The 21,989-nt window shown below is 39.2% G+C and overlaps 1 protein-coding gene across 1 annotated transcript; it reads right to left on the reverse strand.

Moving 5' to 3' along the window:
• Positions 1–819: 819 nt before the first annotated feature.
• Positions 820–15,620, reverse strand: C2H8orf88 (chromosome 2 C8orf88 homolog). Its single transcript, XM_077786024.2, has 6 exons — positions 15,456–15,620; positions 13,430–13,521; positions 12,543–12,619; positions 11,106–11,190; positions 5,454–5,560; positions 820–3,809 (listed from the first exon to the last, which is right to left on the reverse strand). The coding sequence occupies exons 2-6, from the start codon at positions 13,515–13,517 to the stop codon at positions 3,771–3,773; spliced, it is 396 nt and encodes a 131-aa protein (XP_077642150.2). The 5' UTR covers positions 13,518–13,521; positions 15,456–15,620; the 3' UTR covers positions 820–3,770.
• Positions 15,621–21,989: the final 6,369 nt, after the last annotated feature.

The raw sequence follows: 21,989 nt of genomic DNA on the forward strand, positions 1-21,989 counted from the left end.
ATGTATGAGTAAACATTTGTGAAGTTTTATTAATGCATTAATAAACAACCATTACTTAATAATGCTGTGGTCTCCTTTTACAAAAGAAAGAAGTATGAACCTGAACACACCTGAAAATTCATATATGTCTGCAAAGAAGCTGTAAGTCATTAATGAAAAGAATAAACATAGGAAAAACCCTTTGCCCTAATACAGAACTTCCACCAGGATATTTTCTGTTCACAAGGCAAGGCAGCACTTAACAGACTCAGCCCTTACCCTCCCAAGGGGAAACATATCTGCCTATCTCTTGTCACTACAGATCTCCAGACTGCACAACCTCGATGTCCTGACCACTCAGAAAATATTTTCTTTAGCTCTCAGTCAAGTCACTGCAAAATCATTAGAGAAACTGCAGTTAAAGCATAAATAGCCATAGACCTTGAACTTGTTTGGAGGTTGGTTCTAGCAGGGGGCAGGGCTGCTGTGTACCCTTGACAGATGAACAGCACCATCTCCATGGGGGGAGATCACCCTCTTCAACCAGGCTGCAGCTTTGGTAGGGATGCACATGGAGCATTGAGGAGGAAGTGGATGCCCACCAGACCAGCTGGGTCAGCTCATTCGACCTGGTCATCAGTGGGGTGGCAGAGATTGCAGCCAGACTGCCCTCACACCCAGACCCCCCCCAGGTCTGGGGGTCCTGGTTGATTAAATATGAGCCAGCAGTGCCCTGGAAGTCTGGAGGGCCAGCCCTGTCCTGGGATGCATCAGGCACAGCATCACCAGCCAGGCAAAGGAGGGGATTGTCCCACTCTGCTCTGCACTGGGGCAGCCTCACCTCAAGTCCTGGGGGCAGTTTTGGGCACAACAATCTAAAAGAGATATAAAGTTTCCAAAGGAGGTCCATGAGGATCATGCAGGGCGTGCAGGGGAAGCCATACAAGAAGTGGCTGATGTCACTTGGTTGGTTCAGCCTGGAGGAGACTGAGGGGAAACCTCATTGCAGTTTGCAACTTCCTCATGAGGAGGAGAATCGGGCACTGATCTCTTCTCTCTGATGACCAGTGACAGGACCCAAGGAAAATAAAGTTGTATGAGGGGAAACTGAGGTTAGGCATTAAGAAAAGGTTCTTTACCCAGAGGGTGGAGGAACACTGGACCAGGGCAGTGGTCATAGCACCAAGCCTGACAGAGTTCAAGCAGCTTTTGGACAATGCTCTCAGGCACATGGTATGAGTCTAAGTGTATCCTGTGCAGGGCCAGGAACTGGACCTCAGTGATCCCCGTGGGTCCCTTCTAGCTGAAGATATTCTGTGATTCTGTAAGACCTGGAAGTAGCAATACTTGATTCCCTGGCAAGTCATGGTGTTTTCACCTGCATCTGAGGAGGATATGGGCCTTCAGCCCCAAGAATGGGCAAGCAACCACTGTAATCTCACACCTCCACAGCAGGGTCACAAGCTCAGCATGCTACATGACCACTCTCTCCATCCATTTAGCAGTCTAAGGTTACAAACAGTACCCAAAAAGAAACTTTAAAATCATGTTCAATAAAATACTGTCTTGTTTCATTTCTTTTCAACAAAAAATGTTACCATATGTAATTGAAAAGGGAATTTCAACTATAAACAAGCAGTCTTCATTGCAGTAAGGTCCTGTATTCCAGAAATCACAAGGTCTGAGCTCAAGATTAAGAAAGGCATCACATTTAGGTTCCTGCATGTGACCAAGGCAATTCGGCTCTCATTTTATCAGTAAAGTTCTGAGGTGAGTTCTTTGCCTAAACAAAGGGATCTAGTGCATGTGAGTTACTGTAGAGGACACCAAGTGGTCTCTATCTCCCAGCTGAGGATGACACGTGTTACCTCTAGTTTGTCATTTACACCAGGCCCACGCAGCATGCGGACTGGAATTCCAGGTGAGTCTCGGATGACACAGATGCCTGCCTTTAACCAATTGAATCAAGCCCTTTGCCAATGAAATTCATGAGGCCTTGGTTCATGTGGATGTCAGAGAGGGATACATGCACATCTCAATTTATGTGCCCACATTACAAATTTCACCTTTATCTCTCTCACAGTAACTCAGTGAATGCTTCTAACACTAAAGTCCAAGGCTTTCCTGTACTGACATGATCCAGCTACCAATCTGTCCATTTGTAAAAGGGCACTGTAATTACCCTCACAAATGACATGTGTATAAGTTTAAAGGTTTCTTGTCTTAATCAAAGTAAATCTACTCATACTCCTGAACATCTGGCTGCTGTTTTTACTATGCCAAGATGTTAGGCTAGTGTATAGCATGGGGTTCTTTTGTCACTACTGACCTACCAACAAAGGAAATAATGACATGTGACACAGATTCAGGGAAAAATCCTTAAAAATTACATACTACAGTAAGATTGGTGACATTTTTCCTTTTCACTAGGAAAAATGTATTAAAATCATTCTTACAGTAACTTGCTTTAGAACTTCATGTCAATTAGGTGCTGGAAGGGTGAGAAAAGTTGTAGCAGCTCATATGTCCTTATAAGAGTTACTCACCTTTTTATATATACCAGTAAACAAACACTTTGATGAATCATACACAAGAAGAAGTTTGAGAAGTTACACTTAGGAGTTTTGAGAGCTACACACAGAAATTGTCTTTGACACATACTGGAAAAAAAGATCCATATGACTCACTCTAAGGAATTCCCAGTGATTAAAAACTAACCAACAAAAATATTTATTTGCATCATTCGGAAAAAGAAATCTAGTGCTGATCCAATGCAACTTGACAGGCCTTTGCATTACTGCAATTGCCATTTAACATATCCTCATATAGCTTTCGTTATCATTTGTGACAGAGGGTAAAAAATTGTCTGCAGTATGCAAATTATATTATTATAGGTCTAAATACACATTTAGAAGTTAATTCTACTCATACAAAATATTTATTATTGATGCCTGTAAACTGATAGATGCTTTCAGGAAACTCTTGAACTACTGCTTTCCACTTCAGTATTGGATACCATACTAATTTAAGGGAAAAAGAGAGAATTGAGTTTGCATTGGTACACCCATTTACCCACATAAGACATAGGATTAAAATCTGTCTTGTTCCTCAGTTTTTCTTATTACTTTCACTTTTCAGTCAAGAACACTGGACAATTATTTTCAAAGAACTTTAAAGAATGTAGTGTATAGGCAGATCTCCTGATGCAGAACGAGAGAAATTTTCTCTGGTTAGTGAAATTATTACTAATAAGACACTTCATACCTTGAAAGAAGGTATGTATATCCACAAGATATTACAGAATACCTTGTGTCAAGATGAAGATTTCAAATTAAGAAGAAGGAAGTCAAGTTTTGTCAAAAAAAAAAATAAAACCTCTCTACTACTAGAGGAGTAGATACCCTATTTGACACAGCCAGTACTTGTTCTTTTTTACTTCTGAGGAAGGGAGTTGGGAGCAATCAAAAAGTCCAAGTCAAGTATTTATTTAGAATTTATGGTCAGGCAAAATATCTGGCTACATAACAAAAACAACTCAATGACAAAATTCTGCCACACCAATATGTAAAATTTTTTATTTTCCCCTTTAATCATAGTGCCATTTCAGGCATTACAAATTAAAGATTTGTTTCTTAAAGAATTCAAGCAATTACAGGAAGAAAACAGCATTTTCATAGGTTTCACAGGGTTGTACTTCCATCTGCAGGCACCCAAGTACCTTCAAAAGTCTTGAAGACCTACATCAAATGTAGCTGCCTCAGTGACAGACTTCGGATCTTCCAAACAACATGTCACTTCTTGCAGATGTCAATGAAAGGTTTGTTCTTTACCTGTAAAACAAATCAACCCTCAAATTACTTCTGTTACAAAAGTTCACTTGAAGTTTTTATTTCAGTCTGCTTGTAACTCTTTTCTACTCCATGTTCATGCCACAATTTTGATTCTTTTTTATTATAGCAAACAGTTCTGTTTTCATTAATCATAAAGACTTCACCTAAATTTTTCCTACTGTGTGTCAACACAGTAGTAACATCTGTTCAAATGCTGAGCTATGTATCCCCATATCTCAATAAAACCCCAGCGTCCTTTGGGACAAATGCAGTCCACAGTCCACCAATTGTAACAACTGCATCTCCCTTCTACAAGTCATTATAGGAAGTTTTCTTCATCTGACAATACAACTTTTACTCATAAGAGGGCACATATTTCAGCAGTGGCTTAAAAAATTCAGGACTAGGAAAATCTTAGATAGACATGAACTGTCTGAATACTCAGTTCAGCAGCAAAATGTTGAAAACCACCTGCTCCAAAATACAAGCTCACTGACACTGTAGGATTGTCGGTTTGTCATTAGAAATTTATTCACAGGCCACCTTCTGCCATTTTTAAGTATCATTCATTTTATTTACACATGCATCTTGTCAATCCCTCTGGTTTCTGTGCAGAAAAACAGGGCTGAAATTTTGGTTGAACTAGGTGATCTCACTGATTTCTGTACAGGGACCTTCCTTTATCCTAGGAATGTAAACATCTGAAAGTGTACAGATTATCAAAATTTGCCACTCTTAGAAACACAGGTGGTGGGAGAGGGAGGAAAGTTAGTAAATTAGAGCTGAGACTTTTGAATCTGAAAGCAGGTTTTCAAACAAACAAAGCTTTCATCTTGAGGATAAATAGAAATATATAAAAAGTAAGATCAGGGAAAGCTGATTTTGGTCATATATTAGTTAATTTTTATTTTTATTTTTTCAAAGGACAGAAATTTTTAAAGTTTAAAAATGCCTCCAAATGTGGCCAACACAGTAATCATGTGGACATACTTTTCCATAATAGGAATACTATTTCTAGCAGAACGACAGCCCAATGGTCTCAAAAGTAACCTAGTATGTCGCCTAATTAGATAAGATGTTTACACAGAAAATTTCCCCACACTTGGGGTCTGGAATGTGGTCCAGTAGATATTTTCTCCTAGCATATGAAGTATTTGAGGATTATTTAATCATAAACATTGAAGGGCAGCACACATGGATATCCTTCACATTCATCATTCATTTCTATTAATTTCTCCCCAAAACCAAACACCAAAGATATTGATAATAAAAACTGCACTGAGCTCATTGATGGTTTTGTAGTGGACACTTTTGCATGAACAACTCAAACATTGGATTAAGATTTTTACCAAGATGGAAATTTATCAAGATTGTTCTCTTTTATTTTGAAAACATGGAAACATATCTCTTTTTCCTGAAAACAAATTTAAAACCCTTTCCCTTTATATGGTACTGCCCAGGATAAGATGTCAAATACCAGCCGGAGAAGTTACATACAAAAGTTGTGCTGAATTGCAGACTGTCCTTTGAAGGTTTTACCAATTCAGCAGGCCAGTTTGAAGGAAAATGTTTCCTGTCAAATGGCTTATCAAAAATTTCATAGGTGATTTTACGACTTCACTCACTACAAAAAAATGCACTTACTGGCTTTTCAAGTACAACTGGGTGATCAGGAAGAAACTCTGGTTTCTTCTGAGAGAGAGAAACATTTGAAAGCTTCAGAAGGAAATCTCTGCTGTATTGGATCCTTTCTGTGAATATACAAAATCACTAAGTTAAACATTCTTGTTTAAGGGACTAAGATTGGAAATTCAGAAAAATTATTTGGTAACTTACAGAATGATAGAAATGCTACACGTGGAATATAAGAATCAGTTTTAAAAACAGAACTAATTTAGGTCTTATCTGACATCAGGAAATTCTGAAGTAAATTACAGGGCATTACACTAACTGTAGCAAACTGACATAGTAAATCAACACAAAAGAAGAAAAAAGTGAATCCAACCTTACACCAGACTCCCTGTATCTTGCTCTTGTGGGAACTCAAAATGTCTCTCAGACATTTTTAGAGGTTCCAGGCCTTGGTCAGAAGCATTCTAGACCCTGGCAGACAGCTGGAAACAGCTGTGATTTTGAGTTTGAGCCATGGAATGAATTATCAACTTTGGAGGTGGAACAAGCAGTCACAAAAGTTTAGATATTATAGTAAAAGTAGTTACAAAGTAGAGGGAATTTTTTTTTAGTATTGTACAGGGGGGTTTTTACTTTGTACATGGGGGTCAGAAGTTCTAAGATGGAGGAAAGTGGGCTGATCCTGTTCTTCCTCCTTCTTTTTCCTTATCTCCATGTTCTTGGTGATGTTGGCACTCACAGATTGGTTTAGAGTAGAAAAACACTTGGCAACGTAGGTAGTAGGTATTGGGGAATAATTGTAAACATGTTATACGTAATATATCTTACAAAAGATAGCAGCAGCCCTGGGCGGAGAGAGAGACGAAGAAGACAGCAGATAGAGAGGATGTCAGGGTGTGTGTGTGCCTCTGCCCAGGCCGCTGATCAAACAGCCGCAGTCCAAGAACATAATGTTAGATAACTAGCAATAAACTGCCTTGAGACCGAACAGCTAAGCCTGCGGAGTTTTTCTTTGGAAGCACGGGTTGGAGGAGGAATTTCACCACCATATGAGACCCCAGAGCAAGGCTGGGGATCTCACAGTTCTCATTAGCAGAAACACGACAAACTGGTCTTGAAACCCACAAGAAAATCTGTTTATAACTCACTCCTAAGTAAGTGGCACCTATTTCTAAGGGACAGATAACAAAAAAGGGACAGATAACAAAAACAGAATATCTCTTTTCTTGAAGCTAATAAGTTAAATGTCTTTCAACACCTAAAAGTAATGACAAGATCTGCTGCACGTAAAATGGCAAACAGATTAATAGCACTGAAATATTTTTGAGGGGTTGTGTTGGGTCAACAAGAGTCAGAGCCTCTGCTCAGAACATTAAGGTTTCTCATTCAAATTTATAGCACTATGTCTACCATGGCATAGTTTTGGATACAGTATGTTTAGCAATGTCTGTATTCAAGCTGATATTCTCAAACAAGAGCAGAAACAAGATGAAAGGAATTAGGCAAAGAAGGAACAAACTTCATCTCTGGTCCTAGATGAAGAAGATGAAGAAGAATCCTTTAGGAATGATGGGCTTCCTGAAAGATTGTTACACTTTTATTTTATGTGTCATGGTTTGACATGGAAAAATAATTTTTCTGGAAGGACGAGGTCAATTTGGATATTGACCAATTGAAGGTGGACACGCCTCTGAGAACACAGAGGGGTTAAAAGCAGAATTCCCAAGAGAACTCACTCTCTTTGGTTCCGGTCAGCTGCAGTGCAGCCTCTCCCCTGCTCGGCTGTGGCTGGGTGGGGAGGGGAAGGCCCATGGGCCTGACTGAGGTGGGCTCAAGGGTGGAGGGACTGGAACCAAGTTGGCCCCTGCAGATGGAAGGGTGGAGAAACCTGGGATGTCTCTGTTCCCCCCCAGAGTCTCTCTCTCTGTCTCGAGAGAGAAAGAGACATCAGCAGTTTTTATCAGCAGTTAATCTCGAGGAAGAAGAACAAGGCGGGGGCCGCAAGGTGCTCAGCCGCCTGTGGGAGCCGGAGAATCTGGGCAGAGAGCCAGCCAGGGAGTCAGGACTTTTAACCCTTCCTTGAGAAATGAAAGTTTTGTGAAATTTTTCCCCTCCTTGGTTTGAAAGAGAGGAAGAGAGATAGCTTGGACCCTGGGATGTTAGAAGGAAAAATTCTAGATGGGAGGGGGACAAGGAGTGGCTTTTCGATGGACTTTTTCCTTGGTAGCCACTGACTGAAATCAATCTTCTCCTTCAAGAGAGACTATTTTAGGAGGATGCCAGTGAGTCAAGAGACCTGCTTCAGCTGGGAAAAGACAGAAGTGGAGCGAACAGAGAAAAGGAGGGGGTTTGTGGTGGTGCCCCCTGTCCTCAAAGGAGAAGATCTTTGTTCTTGGACCCTTGGCCCCAGGGGGAAAATAGGGGGGGGGGACAGGGGGGGGGGGGACGACTGTGGTCCCAAAGATGAAAAACTGAACTGTTGTTTTTTTTCCCCCCCTTGGCAGGGCATCCTTGAAAGGAAAAATCCTAAAAGCAGTCTGTCCATCCAGGCATTGGTGGTGAGAGCACTGTGCATGGAAAGAAGGGTCACCATGGCAAACTTTTTCTCCGGGCAGTGCCATGTGTGACATGGAAGCACAGGAAGTGCCAGCTGTGTTTCCTGGGGGTCTGTGGCACAGGAGAGACTCCTGTTCCCTCGATGGACTGGGTATCGATTGTCTGAAGGGTGGAAACCTGATTGGGGTCCAGATTGTGTCTCGTTGTGGTTTGTTGGAGTTGGGTGGTGGGAGGAGGAATGCTTTGCAAGGTTTTCATTTTGATCTTTGTGTGGTTTGTTTTTTTTTCCCCTTCCTTTCTTTCTTTTATAGTAGTAGCTTAATAAAGCTTTTTTTCTGTTATTAAGCTTGGGCCTGCTTTCCTCTGCTCTCGATTGCATTTCACAGCATTCAATTGAGAGATTGCATTCTCATGGGGGCACTGGCATTGTGCCAGTGTCAAAACATGACACACTGTCACCTGATGGACAACAGTTTTTGCTTCTCAGCTTATAGGATGTTGAAAAGAGAGAAGCTGATAACAACTATGACATGAATTTTTTCCTGCCTCTGAACACAAACAAAAAATGGTGAACCTAAGGGAGGGCATATGGGTAACTTTGAAAAAAAAAACAGTTTAAAGAATATGAGCATACTTTAAAACTTTTATCTTGTTTTTACCTCCCCTGATTAAAAACCTATGAAGATTATGACTTCTGTAAGGCCTTTGACACAATCCCCCACCACATCCATCTCTCTAAACGGGAGAGATGTAGATTAGATTGGGGGGCTGTTCACTGGATGAGGAACTGGTTGGACAATTGCATCTGATCTCATGTTGGAACAAGTGCAGAGGAGAGTCCCTAAGTTGATCACAGGGTTGGAACACCTCTCCTATGAAGACAGGCTTAGATAGTTGGGGATGTTCAGCCTGGAGAAGAGAAGGCTCTTGGGAGACTTTGGGGCAGCCTTCCAGTACTGAATGGGGGCCTACAGGAGGGTTAGACAGAGACTTTCCAAGGCATGTAGTGATAGGAAAAGGGGCAATGACCTTAAGCTCAGGGACAGTGGGTTTAGGTTAGATAGAACGAAATTCTTTACGGTGAGGATGGTGAGGCACTGGAAAAGGCTGCACATAGAAGTTATGGATGCCCCATCCCTGGGAGTGTTCAACATCATGCTGGGTGGGGCTTTCAATAACATGGTCTAGTGGCAGGTGTCCCCACCCATGGCAGGGGGTTAGAACTTGATGATTTTTCAGTCCCCTACAACCCAAAGTATCCTATGATCCAAAGATTAGTGGCCATGTCTGGATGTAGATCAGTGAGTGACGAGTGGCATCCCTCAGGGTTTCATATTTGGCCCAGCAGTACTGTTGAGTATCTTCATCTATGACACTGGGATCAACTGCACCCTCAGCAAATTGCAGGTAACACCAAGCAGAGTGGTTCAGCTGACACACCTGAGGGACAGGCTAGCATCCAGAGGGATCTGGAAAAGCTTAAGAAGTGGGTCCATGGAAACCCCATGCTGCAGTTAAGAACTGCTGAGACAGATAATTGAAAGCACAGTTCTGCTGAAGAGATATCAAATGGAAATTATTATCTTGAGCCCAAAGTACAGCTGAACATAAACATAGCTCTAGAAGAAATTGTACTCTGCAAGGAAAAAAAAAGAAAACAAAAGACTTATTTGTAAGCAGTAGCTGAATAGTAAGACTTCTAGAGTTGTGTAACTCTAAAGGAAAAGATTACAACTATCTAGCAAACAAACAAAGGCCCTTTGAAAAGAAGTGTGAGAAAAAGTTTGACAGTGTGGAGCAATTAACCACTGAAGATGATCCAAAGTATTGGATTATGCAAGAGACCAGGATCTGATGAGATGTTCAAGATCTTGTAGAACAAAACAATCTCTACCCACCACAAGCAGAATCAAGGACAAAGAATCAGAAAGACACCACCAAACAGATAGAACTTGATAAATCTGCCATTTAACTACGTCCAAAAAATAGAACTCTCTTTTCTTTATCAAGATCAAAAATAGAACAAATTAACCTCAGCTTGAAAGAAGATACATGGAAGACTTATTTTCAAATCAGTAACACACAACAGAACCAAACTAATGCTCCAGAATCTGAGAGATGGTAACCTCAGACTGAAAGAAAATATAAAAGCCTCATTAAAACTTAATAGAGTTCTTTCAAATTTTGAGCACAAAGAGCAAAAGATCAAACTACACCTGCAGAGATTACTCAAGAATTGGAAATTACAGATGGCTGCCTGATTACAGGCAGATACAGACAAAAGAAATTGTCTCAACAAACTGGTGACCTTAACCTGGGTCACTGATGCAGTTTCTGTGACATGTTTAAGAATGAAGAATTAGGTAGGAAACATGGCAGAGAAGTACTGTGAGAATGCATTTGAAATCGGAGATTATACCTTAATGAAAAAAAAAAAGAAGAGTAAAATTTTGATTTGGTTAAACTATCATTTCTCTGTGAGTACAGTGGCAGGCAGTACAGAGACAAAAACATAAGGATCAAACCTTAAGGACAGTACTGACACAAAAACAAATAGTCCAGGATTAATCATAAAAAAAATTAATTCATATCTAACCACTCAAGTGCTATTCTTTCAGAACCACTGTAGTAAGAGCAGGACAAGGAAGCCAAAATGCTGAGTTCTTAACTTGATTACATTCAACAGTCTGTATGCCACAACTGAACCCTGCAGCAGGCTAAAGGATGCAACTCAAATGTGTAGTTTTACACTCACAAGCAATCTATACAAACCCAGGATTTTGTGTGAAGAACTTTTTTATGTTTGGGGTCTGTTTTTTCAGGGGATTTCTTGCATTTTTTTGTTTGATTTGTTGGCTTTGTTTGAGATTTTATTAAGACAGTTATATCCCTATATGCAAGCAGCTCTACCAGTGGAAGTTTTCTACCTCAGTTATGATCAACTTTTACACCTTCTCTAGAGTGTTATGTGAAAAGCAGAAAACTTACACACTGCTCTCCAAACTAGTTGAACAGTAAAAACAAAGTGCAGCCTACATCACTTCGGAGTTCACTTGTCCTCCATCCAGAAAATACAATCTTGACATTGCTCCCCATGCAGTATTTTACCTTTTTTTGCTCCTGATTCATGTTGTTTTGGTTGACAGAGCATCACAGCTTGAGTTAAGATCTTCACTTCAGTCATTTCAGATGACTAAGATAGGAAGGAAAGTTATGAAGCTTATCTCCTTCAAGCATATTAAAAAAAGGATATATGTTTCTTTGTTAAAAGTAACAGTTGTAGCACAGTTTAATTTGAACATGTAGAATGTTACTCTTGATTACATACAATAAAAGGAATAGTTCAATAAGACAATACAGATGAACATATTTGAGAGACATATTTTACACAGAATTTTGAAGTGCTAGTCTTTAAAAAGAAAACAATTATCCCTTCCTTTTCTATTACCCCACCAAGAATGCAGCCACAAGCTGCTACATTTGGGAATAATAAAAGCAGGAAGGACTTTCTTTAAGACCAAACAATGAACTTGGATTGTCTCACTTAGCAAAAAGAAGATGGTCGAAGGTATTGTTAAAAAGACTTTCTATATGCTGCATTAAAGAAAAAATTTTAAAAATATAAAAAATACAGCTATACCTATATCAAACAAAGGCAAAATGCAGCTACATGTAGCTAAATACTGATGAAACTGAATATTACAACACTGATGACCAGAGGTTTATTTAAAAGGGAGTCGTTTGCTCTTCTCAGTAATTACTGCTCAAGAGACAAGTGTAAGTGTTAAGTTCCCCATGTCGGACCAAAGATAGGCTCCCAAGACCTTGATTTTTTTTTTTAATTTTTTTACAGTCAAAGGCAACTTGCAGAAGCTTAATACAAAAAAGAAGGATTACTGGGTTACTAAAACTCATCTAAAATAATAAAAAAATAAAGTAAAAATTAAGGAATTTGCTCTAACAAAAGCCCCCATCATCAATGCTCTGAAAATACATTCAAATCAGAATCAACAGAAAGTCAAATCCAGGCTATGCAACATGAAGCATCCAAGTTGGAAGACTTCAAATTTCATTTACCAGCAGATACCTACAACCAATTTCAAGTCTGAAAAACATATCCATACCATGTTCAAAGTACCTCTAGCAATAAAGCATAAAGTTTTATGATGTTTGCTGTCTCAAATGAATTTGCGCACGTGCTAACAAAAAAAATTCTGATTTTATTATTTACACATAAGTGAAGACAGAATACGTGTACTCTATGTTTAAAAGAGCTGACTTAAACTCAATGAAGACTAAAGAAATGCCACACAGATTTTCATAAGAATCTTAAATTCCTAAGCTGCACTTTTCAGCTATTAGTGCATGCAAATACCAAAGAAAGGCATTTCTGAAACTCATAATTCTTTTCAATGGTTCTGACACTGCTGGTTTAAAACATTCAGAGTCAAGGACACTCCAAGCTGGAAATAGCTTTCATTTGATTACACAACAGATCAGTTGACCTCCAATTTACAAATAATAATGTATTTCCTCAATACTCACCCAGTCAACCTTACTCTTCAAACATACTTCAGTGCTGCTGGGTAATTCAGTCCGAATGTTTAATGCAATGGGTGATGCTGGTGAGCATAAAACATTAACAAAAAATAATTTCACTACAGCATTATTTTGTGATACTTGCCCCAAGAACATTCCTTGCTGCACAGAGATTATACAGGCATTTATGCACAACTTAGAAGCTCTACATCACCACAGGACTCCTTTTCTGTTTCTTCCATAAATTTTATACAAAGTAAAAATATATGATGTCACTTAGCTTCAGTCCACATCAGCACAGCCGATGATTTTCTAGCCACCAAAAGTTTCTAACTTAACAATAACAACTGTAATACTGAAATATCTAGGCTTTAATCTATAGAAATTTAAAATTTTAACCAAAATATTCACATCTGACATAAATACTGAATTTTTCTTAAAAGTTTTTTGGGGTTTTTTGTTTTTAATTTGTATGAAAGCTAGATAAGAACAATGCAGTGCAGTATGCTGTACCTGAGGCATCAGTACTTGCAATAAAACCTAAATAATCTGTTAAATTGTGTGTATTTTATGTTTTCAATAGTAGGATCAGCCACCCCAGGAAATCCAAATTTAAAAGAGAAGCCTGATCCAGCTTTCTGAAGCTACATTTCAGATGCCAAGCTAGAAGAGCAGTACCACAAAGCTCTGCATAAATCTAATACTGTTTAAATTCAGATTTTATCACAGAGATTATGGACTAAGATCAACACACAGCAAGGAATTTACTCACTGTATCTTAACAAAGTAATTTAAAAACAAAACAAAACAAGACACAATACACATCCTTGTTACTTCCTGAAATATAACACAAACTTTGGTAAAGTGAACTGCACCTTAGCCATGCTACTCACCTTGTTTAGAAGACAGTTGATGCACAGGTCGTGCTGGCTGAAGGGATTTACCAATAAACTTTTTTGCTTCTGTAACATTTTGAAACATCGCACTTCAAAAAAGCAGTTGAAATCATTATCATTCAGTTTGACATATGGATGTTAAGTAAAAAGAGCAATCAACCTACTCCTTGTTAGTTGTATTTGACAAGGCAATATTATATCTGGGCAGGAAAAAGCAGAATGGTACAATGCATAAATTTTTTAGATGATTGAATGTGCTGGACAAAATTTGCATGAAGACAGAATCAGACACTTCTCTCATTTTTCCTTCCAATTGAGCTACCCTAGCTTCTTCTTAAGAAGATTCTTTCCCTGTATGTCTATGTATGCATTTGGAGAAAAGAGATGGGGACATGATGGAAATACAGGAGTTTCTAACATTTTAGTTCAATGGGTTTTTAATTAATTAGTATCAGCATACCCCTTATCAATCTGCACAGGAGTTCCTTACATATCTATATAAACTTACAAGACTGTTTTTTAATAGCTGCTTTAGTTAAATTGTGTATCTCCCCACTCAGTTTAGCTATTATAGAAGCATCAAAACCTGCTAAGGTGGAGCTAGGCTGAAAAATCTCACACTTGAAGTAAGCAATCAGTTGGAAAATGCTCATTTGTAGTATCTGTATCTTAATGTATCTCCCTCTCATTCCCATCTCTTTTGTGAACTGATTTTATGATTTAAAGGAAGTTCAGCTTTTTTTAGAGAAAAAGCATACAAGAAAGAACACTGCCACAATAAAAATGATACTTTTTTTTTCTCCGAGAAAGTTTACAAGACAAGATACTAATCGTAATAGAAAAAAAATTCAAGAAATAACCACGACTGCAAGAGTTACAACTATATTATCAATTTTCAGTACAAAATATGAAAAGAGAAGCTAGGCCATTAGACCCAGTATCATACGCAACTTTAGTTGGTCTTTATATTATAGGAAGAAAACTAAAAATCATCTGATAATTTACTACATTATAATTTTTGAACACTTTTAACATAGTCAAAAAACAATTTTCCAACATAAGAAGTTTGAGCCTGCCCAGGTCTAGAAACCAACTGTTTGATGGTTACCCTATGAATCAGAACAGCTTAACTAAAGCTAGGAAAAAAAAAATCTGGTTGTATTTTCTGACTTTCCTACCTGCTCATCTTAAAAAAGGAAGACTTCAAAGCTGTAGTCAAAAGCATCAATGAAAATTCCTGCAGCTGAATTAACTAAAACTACACATAGGGATTACATATTTCATTTTACCCAGCTTAGGAATGCTTGTATAAATCACATTTATCCTAGATAGTGAATTTCCATAGAAAGCAATGCAGTAATAATACACATTTGCATCAGAAGAGTGAAAAAAAACCCAACAAACAGGCAAGTTTTCATTCATGCCCTGACAACAAATGATATGCACACTTTTAAAAACAGGAAAAGCTGTTTAAGAGGCTGGCTAGCTTCTAGAATGCAGCACACCTTTTTGTAGTGTCTGACAATAAAAACAGGATGTGTGGTGACAGCAAAACAACACATTCTGCCGCTCTTCCCTCACCCTCCCGCAGGAAGACTCTAGAAAAGACCTCGAAGTCATCTAGTCCAACCTCCTCGATTAATAGCGTGTTTTTTCTGATCAGTTTCAGGGAAAGTGGTGAAGGAGTCGTTTTAATAGCTGAGAAATAAGGTGCCTCCATGAGAGACTCCTGCAGCAGGGCGGCATCCCAAGCACTGCCCCTTGCAGGGCCGCACCGCTTCCCTGGGGCCATTCCATGGGGACCTGCCCAGCACACGGGCAGCCTTGTGGCACCAGCAAACAGGCCTAGCAGCACCTCTGCACAACCCGTGATTATTGGTTTTACAATCTTAACAGGCTGGACATTGACAGCAGCCATCTTCCAAGAGCCCATCACCAGTGTTTGGAAGGCTCTTTCCTAAGTGCGTGAAGGGGATTTGACGCTATTTTCGTGAAAAATCCTCACGAGTAAGCGGAAACTGACCTCGCCCGCTCGCCCGAAATGGCACCGCGCCGGCAGCCCCGCAAAGGAACCAAACCTCCCTTCGGCGCCCGGCCCGGCCGCCGCCCCTCCTGTGGGCCGGGGGGTGCCCAGCCCACCGCCAGCCGCCGCAGCGCCCCGCCCCGCCCGCGCCGCCGCTGCCGAGCCCGCCGAGCCTCGCGCGGCGGCCGCGTGCTGCGGGGCGGCGTCGTTCAACGTCGGGCCGCGGGCCCCGGCTCGGCCCGCTCCGCTCGGCCCGCTCCGCTCCGCCCGGCCCGCTCCGCTCCCCCGGCTCGGCCCGCTCCGCTCCGCTCGGCCCGCTCCGCTCCCCCGGGATTCGGGACAGCGGGCGCGCCCGAGAGCTGCCCTACGAGGCCCTGCCGAGAGAGGCGAGCCGAGGCGCTGCTGCCCGGCTCCCTCTGGGGTTACGCCTGAGAGGGACTGGAGGTGGATAAATGTGTCTCCTCCTCTGTCGCACAAACGGCGTCCTCTTCCGTCAGTGGAAATTGCTAGAAATAAGTGACTTCTGAACACAACTGTGAGGGCTCTACAGCTAACCTCATCGAGAAAGAAAAAGGCAGTTTGCAGGCTTTGGAAAGCCGCCTGTGAATTGGAAAACTGCCCTCACCAGTCTGCCCCGTGGCACCGGGCAGGAGGGACCAGAACAACCTCTGGCTTCTCAGCTGCAGAAGTGATGGCATCCTGTATGGTTTGAAAATTCAGAGTTTTTCTCAGTTTTTGCTCACAGCCTGTTATCGATGATAACAATGAACACATTCTGCTAACTCCCGAAGAAGCAATCAGAAGTTCCCTGATGTTAGTTTGCTGGACTTCACCTTACTTAAGTATAAAATATTAATTAAAAGTTCTTAAGTCTTTGCTTATTTTTTAACATATGTATTTCATATCACCTACTGAGAACTTCAGAAGTTCAGAATAGGAAGGTAACACCAAGGACACAATCACATAAATAACAAGTAATTAATTATTAATATCCACTGTCAAGGTTTATAGTCCTGGCTAGTTTATAAAGATTGTTTTATTGTTTCCATCAAGCATATCGGCATATTGGCTCTGCTTTGCTGCAGTCTCTGAATTTTACTAACTTAGGTATTCAGAGATGAAACTGTCCCTGAAATAGTGCCTATTATATAGAGATGTCACGCTCCTACATTCTTCTCTCCTAACACATTATCTTCCAGTTGGTTTCCTGAACTGTTCATGCATGATGTGCTATCAGCCTTCTCTTTGCAGGCACTGGTGCAGCACATCTGCATACTCACAAATCCATTTTCTGCTGTTTAAGGTCTGATTTAAGGTAATTCCTCCCAAGTGAACTAGTTTATACTCAGACATGTTCTGTTTATTCTGACCCACTATCCATTCTCACAAGATTGTCATGTAAAACAGTTGCTCTCCTATTCTTATGAACCATTCCCTTAGCTACATAAGAATTAATCATAAATTATTAACATGCAAGTGTCCATAAATATTAAATGTCTCTGGCTGTTACTCCAGAACTGTTACTGATGGAAAGTCAATGGGGCAACTAAAATAAAGGTATGGTTTTTCGTGGGGCTGTTGTGCTTTTTGAAAGAAGCATGTCAGGTGCTGCAAACCAGATTTACACAAGAGTGACGCTACCCTTCTTGACATATTGTAATGATATCACCTACAGATGCACCAGTACAGACTCTTCCAGTATTTTTGTATATTTAAATATGCTAAGGATGAACTAAACACTAAAAAACCCGGCATGTGTTTTTCATAGGGGCTATAATCTGGGTTGCTTCTGGGTTGTAAAACAAGGAGAAAGAGCACGAACAAAAAATACAGGGGTAAAAGGTAGTGTGCCAGGTATTTTGAGAGCTTGCTGGAAAGCTTTGCCTCTGGAGGTGCTGGGAAGGTGGGAATGTTCGGGCTGGTTGTGGCTGCCCCGCGCGGCGCTGCCCATCCCGGCAGGAGCAGTTATCACCCGCACGCCGGCCGGGACTTGGCACTGCCGGCGTGGCAGCGGGACCGCCTGGGGGAAATGAAAACATGGAGAGGAAAAAACATTAACTCATCGGTTTGTGAAAAAAGCCCGCCACTTGGTTTTTTTAAATTTCTAAAAGTTGAATGATAATAAAATGATTACAAAAATAGTAATGCAATTAGAGTAATAAAATTTAGAGTTAGGACAATTACAAGACAATAAAAAGCAAAGAATTACAGACGTCTGGATGCTCTCGGACACTAAGTCACGACAAGCATACTTTGTGAACAAAGGAATGACCTTAAAACTAATAGTCTGTTGCATATTCATATATCTCGTAGATGATGCATAAATTCCTTGCTAATTGAGAACTTTTCTGGTTTTTGTCAACTTCTCCTTAATACTGGTGATTCCAAAAAGACGGAGAGAAGATGTTTGTCTTTTCTGATAAGGAGGCTGTAACTTTTTATGGGCCCACTTCGCTGACATCTCTGTGTGAAGGGTTTCTTGATTATCTCATCTTCTCGCTTCAGCTTGTAACAAATCCTGTATCGCAGAGTTTCTATTTTAACATTAGGTTGTAACCTAAAACTATATTTAACACACTACTTAAGAGAATTAATAAAGCATAACTTTCTAACATTACACATATAATATTCATTGTAACATTTGCAAAAAGCCAATCATAAAATATGCATTTTTCACAGGTTGTCTCCCAGTTTGTCTAGTGCTAGCAGTTACACTACTGAAAATTTCTATTTCGTTTGGTTGGTATTGTTTATGTTCTTAAATGATGATAATCTAGTGTTCTTTCAAATACCTGATATATATATAGTAGTTAATTTGAAGGGCCAATGACAGGTCTAGCCAGAGAGACTTACTTTATGTTGCAAAATATAAATATTAAGGGATTTTGTACCTGCGTAAACAAAATGCTTACATGTAGGGAAAAAAAACACCCCAAAACCAGCTGGTTTTTCTATTTGATGAACTAATCAGGGAAATGATTTTTTTAACATACTGATTGTGCTCCTAAATGTTGTAGATTGCAAGAAGTGACACAGTCACTCCTGTTCCCTGCACTAGATATGATTCAGGAAAGCAGAAAACATTTATAAAGAGAGTATCAATATTGCACGTGTAAAAATGAGCAATTGCACATTCAAATGACCGTGTAATTGTAATTGCATGTGATCTTAGGTTTGTAATGGATGGCACTTAACAGCAAACGGCTTTGTGCTGAAATGAAAGGACTCCTGGGTCAGCCTGAGGGCACATTTGTAGTTGCAAGTTTAAAAAGCCATTTTCAGTGTAATTTGATACTCAGTTCTGCAGCCATATATAATAATATTTGCACATGTAATTGTAATTTATTTAGCAGTACTTTTTTGGGAGACTTTTTTTTCTTAAAGCCACTTTCAAAATAATTTCATCACAAAGCAAAAAAGAAAAAAGAAACCAAACCAACCTTCCCCCCAAACCATTATTTCCAACACTGTATGCTTCATTAAGTCAGTCAACAGAAGAAACACCAAGAGACAAGAATGTGTATGTAAATATATATATGCACACACAGAATATGATGGTTGGACTTTTGTGAAGTGGCTACTTTCAGTTAAATTAGTGATTTGCCCTGTGGGGGTAGCCCAGGGAAAGAACACAAAAACTCTTTTACCTCCTGACTGTTCCTGAAATTGAGCTATGTAATATATTGATGTTCATCTTTCCATAGAGTTGAGAATTCAGTGGGGAAGCTATTGCTGTATTTAGTGCTTACTATTTGAACTAGAGGAATGTTTATGATCAGCATTTAGTACTATATAAAATAATATATCAAATATATTTTCTTCACATACAAAAATTCTCTCAAATCTGTCAACTGTCACACTTCTCAAATTAGGATTCCGTATCTTCCTTCAAAAATTAATTTTCTGGTAACATTAATTGTAACAGGTTCTCAATATTTTTCTTTAAATTTCTGATTCCTTTAAACGTGGAGAAAAAAATCTCAACATGGATCAAAAGCACTGTGTAAGTAGCAAAGAATCTCGACATGACAGACAAAATTATTTTATAAATAAAATACATACCAAAACTAAGCATTTATTATTTTGGGGGAGGTCTGCCTTGTTCATCTCTATCGCTGAGGATGGCAGTACTGAAGTGCAGAGGTAAATTCCTTTTTTCTTGGGCCAGAATTTCACCTGTTACTTGCATAGATTCCTTTACTCTGAATTCTTACACTTGATCCATCTAGCATAGATAATTTAGAAGACCTTTATATATGTTGGAGTTAGTCTCTCAAGAGAAATCAGCTCATACTTCAATGCAATGAAGAATTCTGCTTTCCAATATTTCAGTCATGGGAGTTGGGTTTAGTTTTTAGTCTGATTGAGATTGTTGTCATAGCTTTTAACACCACAAGTGTATATAGAGTCTTATTACTAACACATTGCTACTTTAGGTTCAGACTCAATCAGCATGATTGAGCAAATGGCACCATAACATGTACGGATAAATAAAGATGCAGTAGAATGTGGACAGAATAGTCAGAGTAGTGATTATAAAAAATACACACATTAAAACTATGTATTCATGCTTCTTTGGATTGAGATAATTGTTTGTGTCATAGCTATGACATGGTCATCAAAATTGTTGACAATTTTAGTTTACATGCCAAATAGGAAATATAATTTCAGGTTAATACAACTGTTGTGTGTTCAGATGTATGTACACACATGAGATAAGAATGACCTAATTGAAAATCAATCCTTTGTAAATTAATCTTTTATACACCCTGAGAAATAAGATTTGCTTTTCCACCTTGAATATAGTATAAAATGGCTAAATGCATATTGCTAACTATTGGAATGAAATAATTATGACCTCATTTAGCTTTGACTAGATGTGAGGTATGGCTGATTTACAAGGAATCAGAATAAAATTCCTTAATTATATTGCTATTTAAATTATTTATTTACATGAGAAAGATTAACATTTCTATAGCTTTTAAGTTAGTACCTGCCTTACATCAGTTCACTGTTCTTCTATGCAGTGAGTATCTAGTAGTCTGCAAAGATGCACTAGTAAGACAGCAGCCAGTGCAACTTCAGTGTGTATTTGATCTTTCTGCATTATGAAATGCATTGTCTCCATTTCAGAAGAGGCAGGGGATGAGCATTAGTCTTGTCCTAAAACAGCATTTGGAGCATACATCTACCCCCTGCACAGAGATAATCTGGCTACGGTGTGTGCTGTCAAGACAGTGAGAATATAAACAAAATGTGGTGCTTCACTTCACTGCATGGAACTGTGATCTCTTGCCATGTGAAGTAGCACGAGAGAACCAAACAGTGCATAGAAGCAATCTGAGAACTAGCAGTTCAGAGGAGTGCAGAACAAAGTCTAACAAGTTTTGTCTGTCTGTTTAGCAGCTGCTTTTTTCTCTGCCAGAAATAGCAGTTTCATAGACTCACAGAAGTAACTCCTGCCTGTGCAGGGACTCCCTGTGATAGAAGCTAATTGCCAGAAGCAGGAGAGCTCTGGCAAGAGAACACTCGCACTGGGGTGCACTAAGGGAAAATGAGTGCGCTGCGTGCCTTGGCTTGGCATTGCCTGTTGCAGACCATCCTGATAAAAGAAGCCAAGAACTGCCCACTTTATGTTCCAATGCACCCATTGTTTACTTACTCAGCTGTCTAAACTTGGTATTGTGGCCATAAATTTTTGGCTGTTTGGTATCTCAGGACAGCAGGCTGTTCTGGACAAGAAGGTGCTTTTTCTTGCCCAAATGCTCTTGATCGTTTACTGTGTATCTCTTAAACATAAAGGCAGAGAAAAAGCAAAGGTCACTAAAAAGCAAATGAGAAGAAGAAGCAGCAGCAAGTCAGAAACAAGAGATGTTGCTGTCATTAACCAAACATAGAAATAATTCAAAAAACTCAAGCACACAAACAAAAACACACACAAAAAAGCAAAGTTACTACCTAAAAATTTTATTTTGGAACTGAAGCCCTGTAACTACCTCAGGAATTAAAATTAATTTGATTTTCTGAATATGCAAAAGTTTATTTTTTTGTATAGGAACCTAAAAAAAGTAATTAATTTCTTGTAAAATGAACAGTTGAAGTCTTTGATGTTTGTGAGAATAAGTACACATCATAGCTCCCTAACTGGCAAAAACAAAAATATTTTAACTTCTTGGAAATAAAAAAGAAATGTCAAAAAAATCAGATCAAGTTCTCATTTTTGTGTAGGAAATACTGTTTCTTGATTAGTCTGTAAACATAAGCTTTCAGAGACATTTGGCCCCATAATGCAGTTACAGGTTTTCCTTTGTTTTAATTAATAAGTCTTACTTTCTAGGGCTTTAGAAATATTACATTAATAATATGTCTTGGTCTGGAATAAATTTTAAAACCAGTAGATAATATCTATCTATTTTTTATTATTCTACCACAGCTTATACTTGAAATTTTTAAAAAATGTATTTTTATGGAGCTTTAATCTGGATTTAGCATTTACCTTATGAGTCTAGTGAAAGAAATGGGCAAAAAAAATTG

The sequence above is a fragment of the Lonchura striata genome, chromosome 2 (assembly GCF_050655825.1).
Source record: "Lonchura striata isolate lonStrDom1 chromosome 2, ASM5065582v1, whole genome shotgun sequence".
Taxonomy (NCBI): domain Eukaryota; kingdom Metazoa; phylum Chordata; class Aves; order Passeriformes; family Estrildidae; genus Lonchura; species Lonchura striata.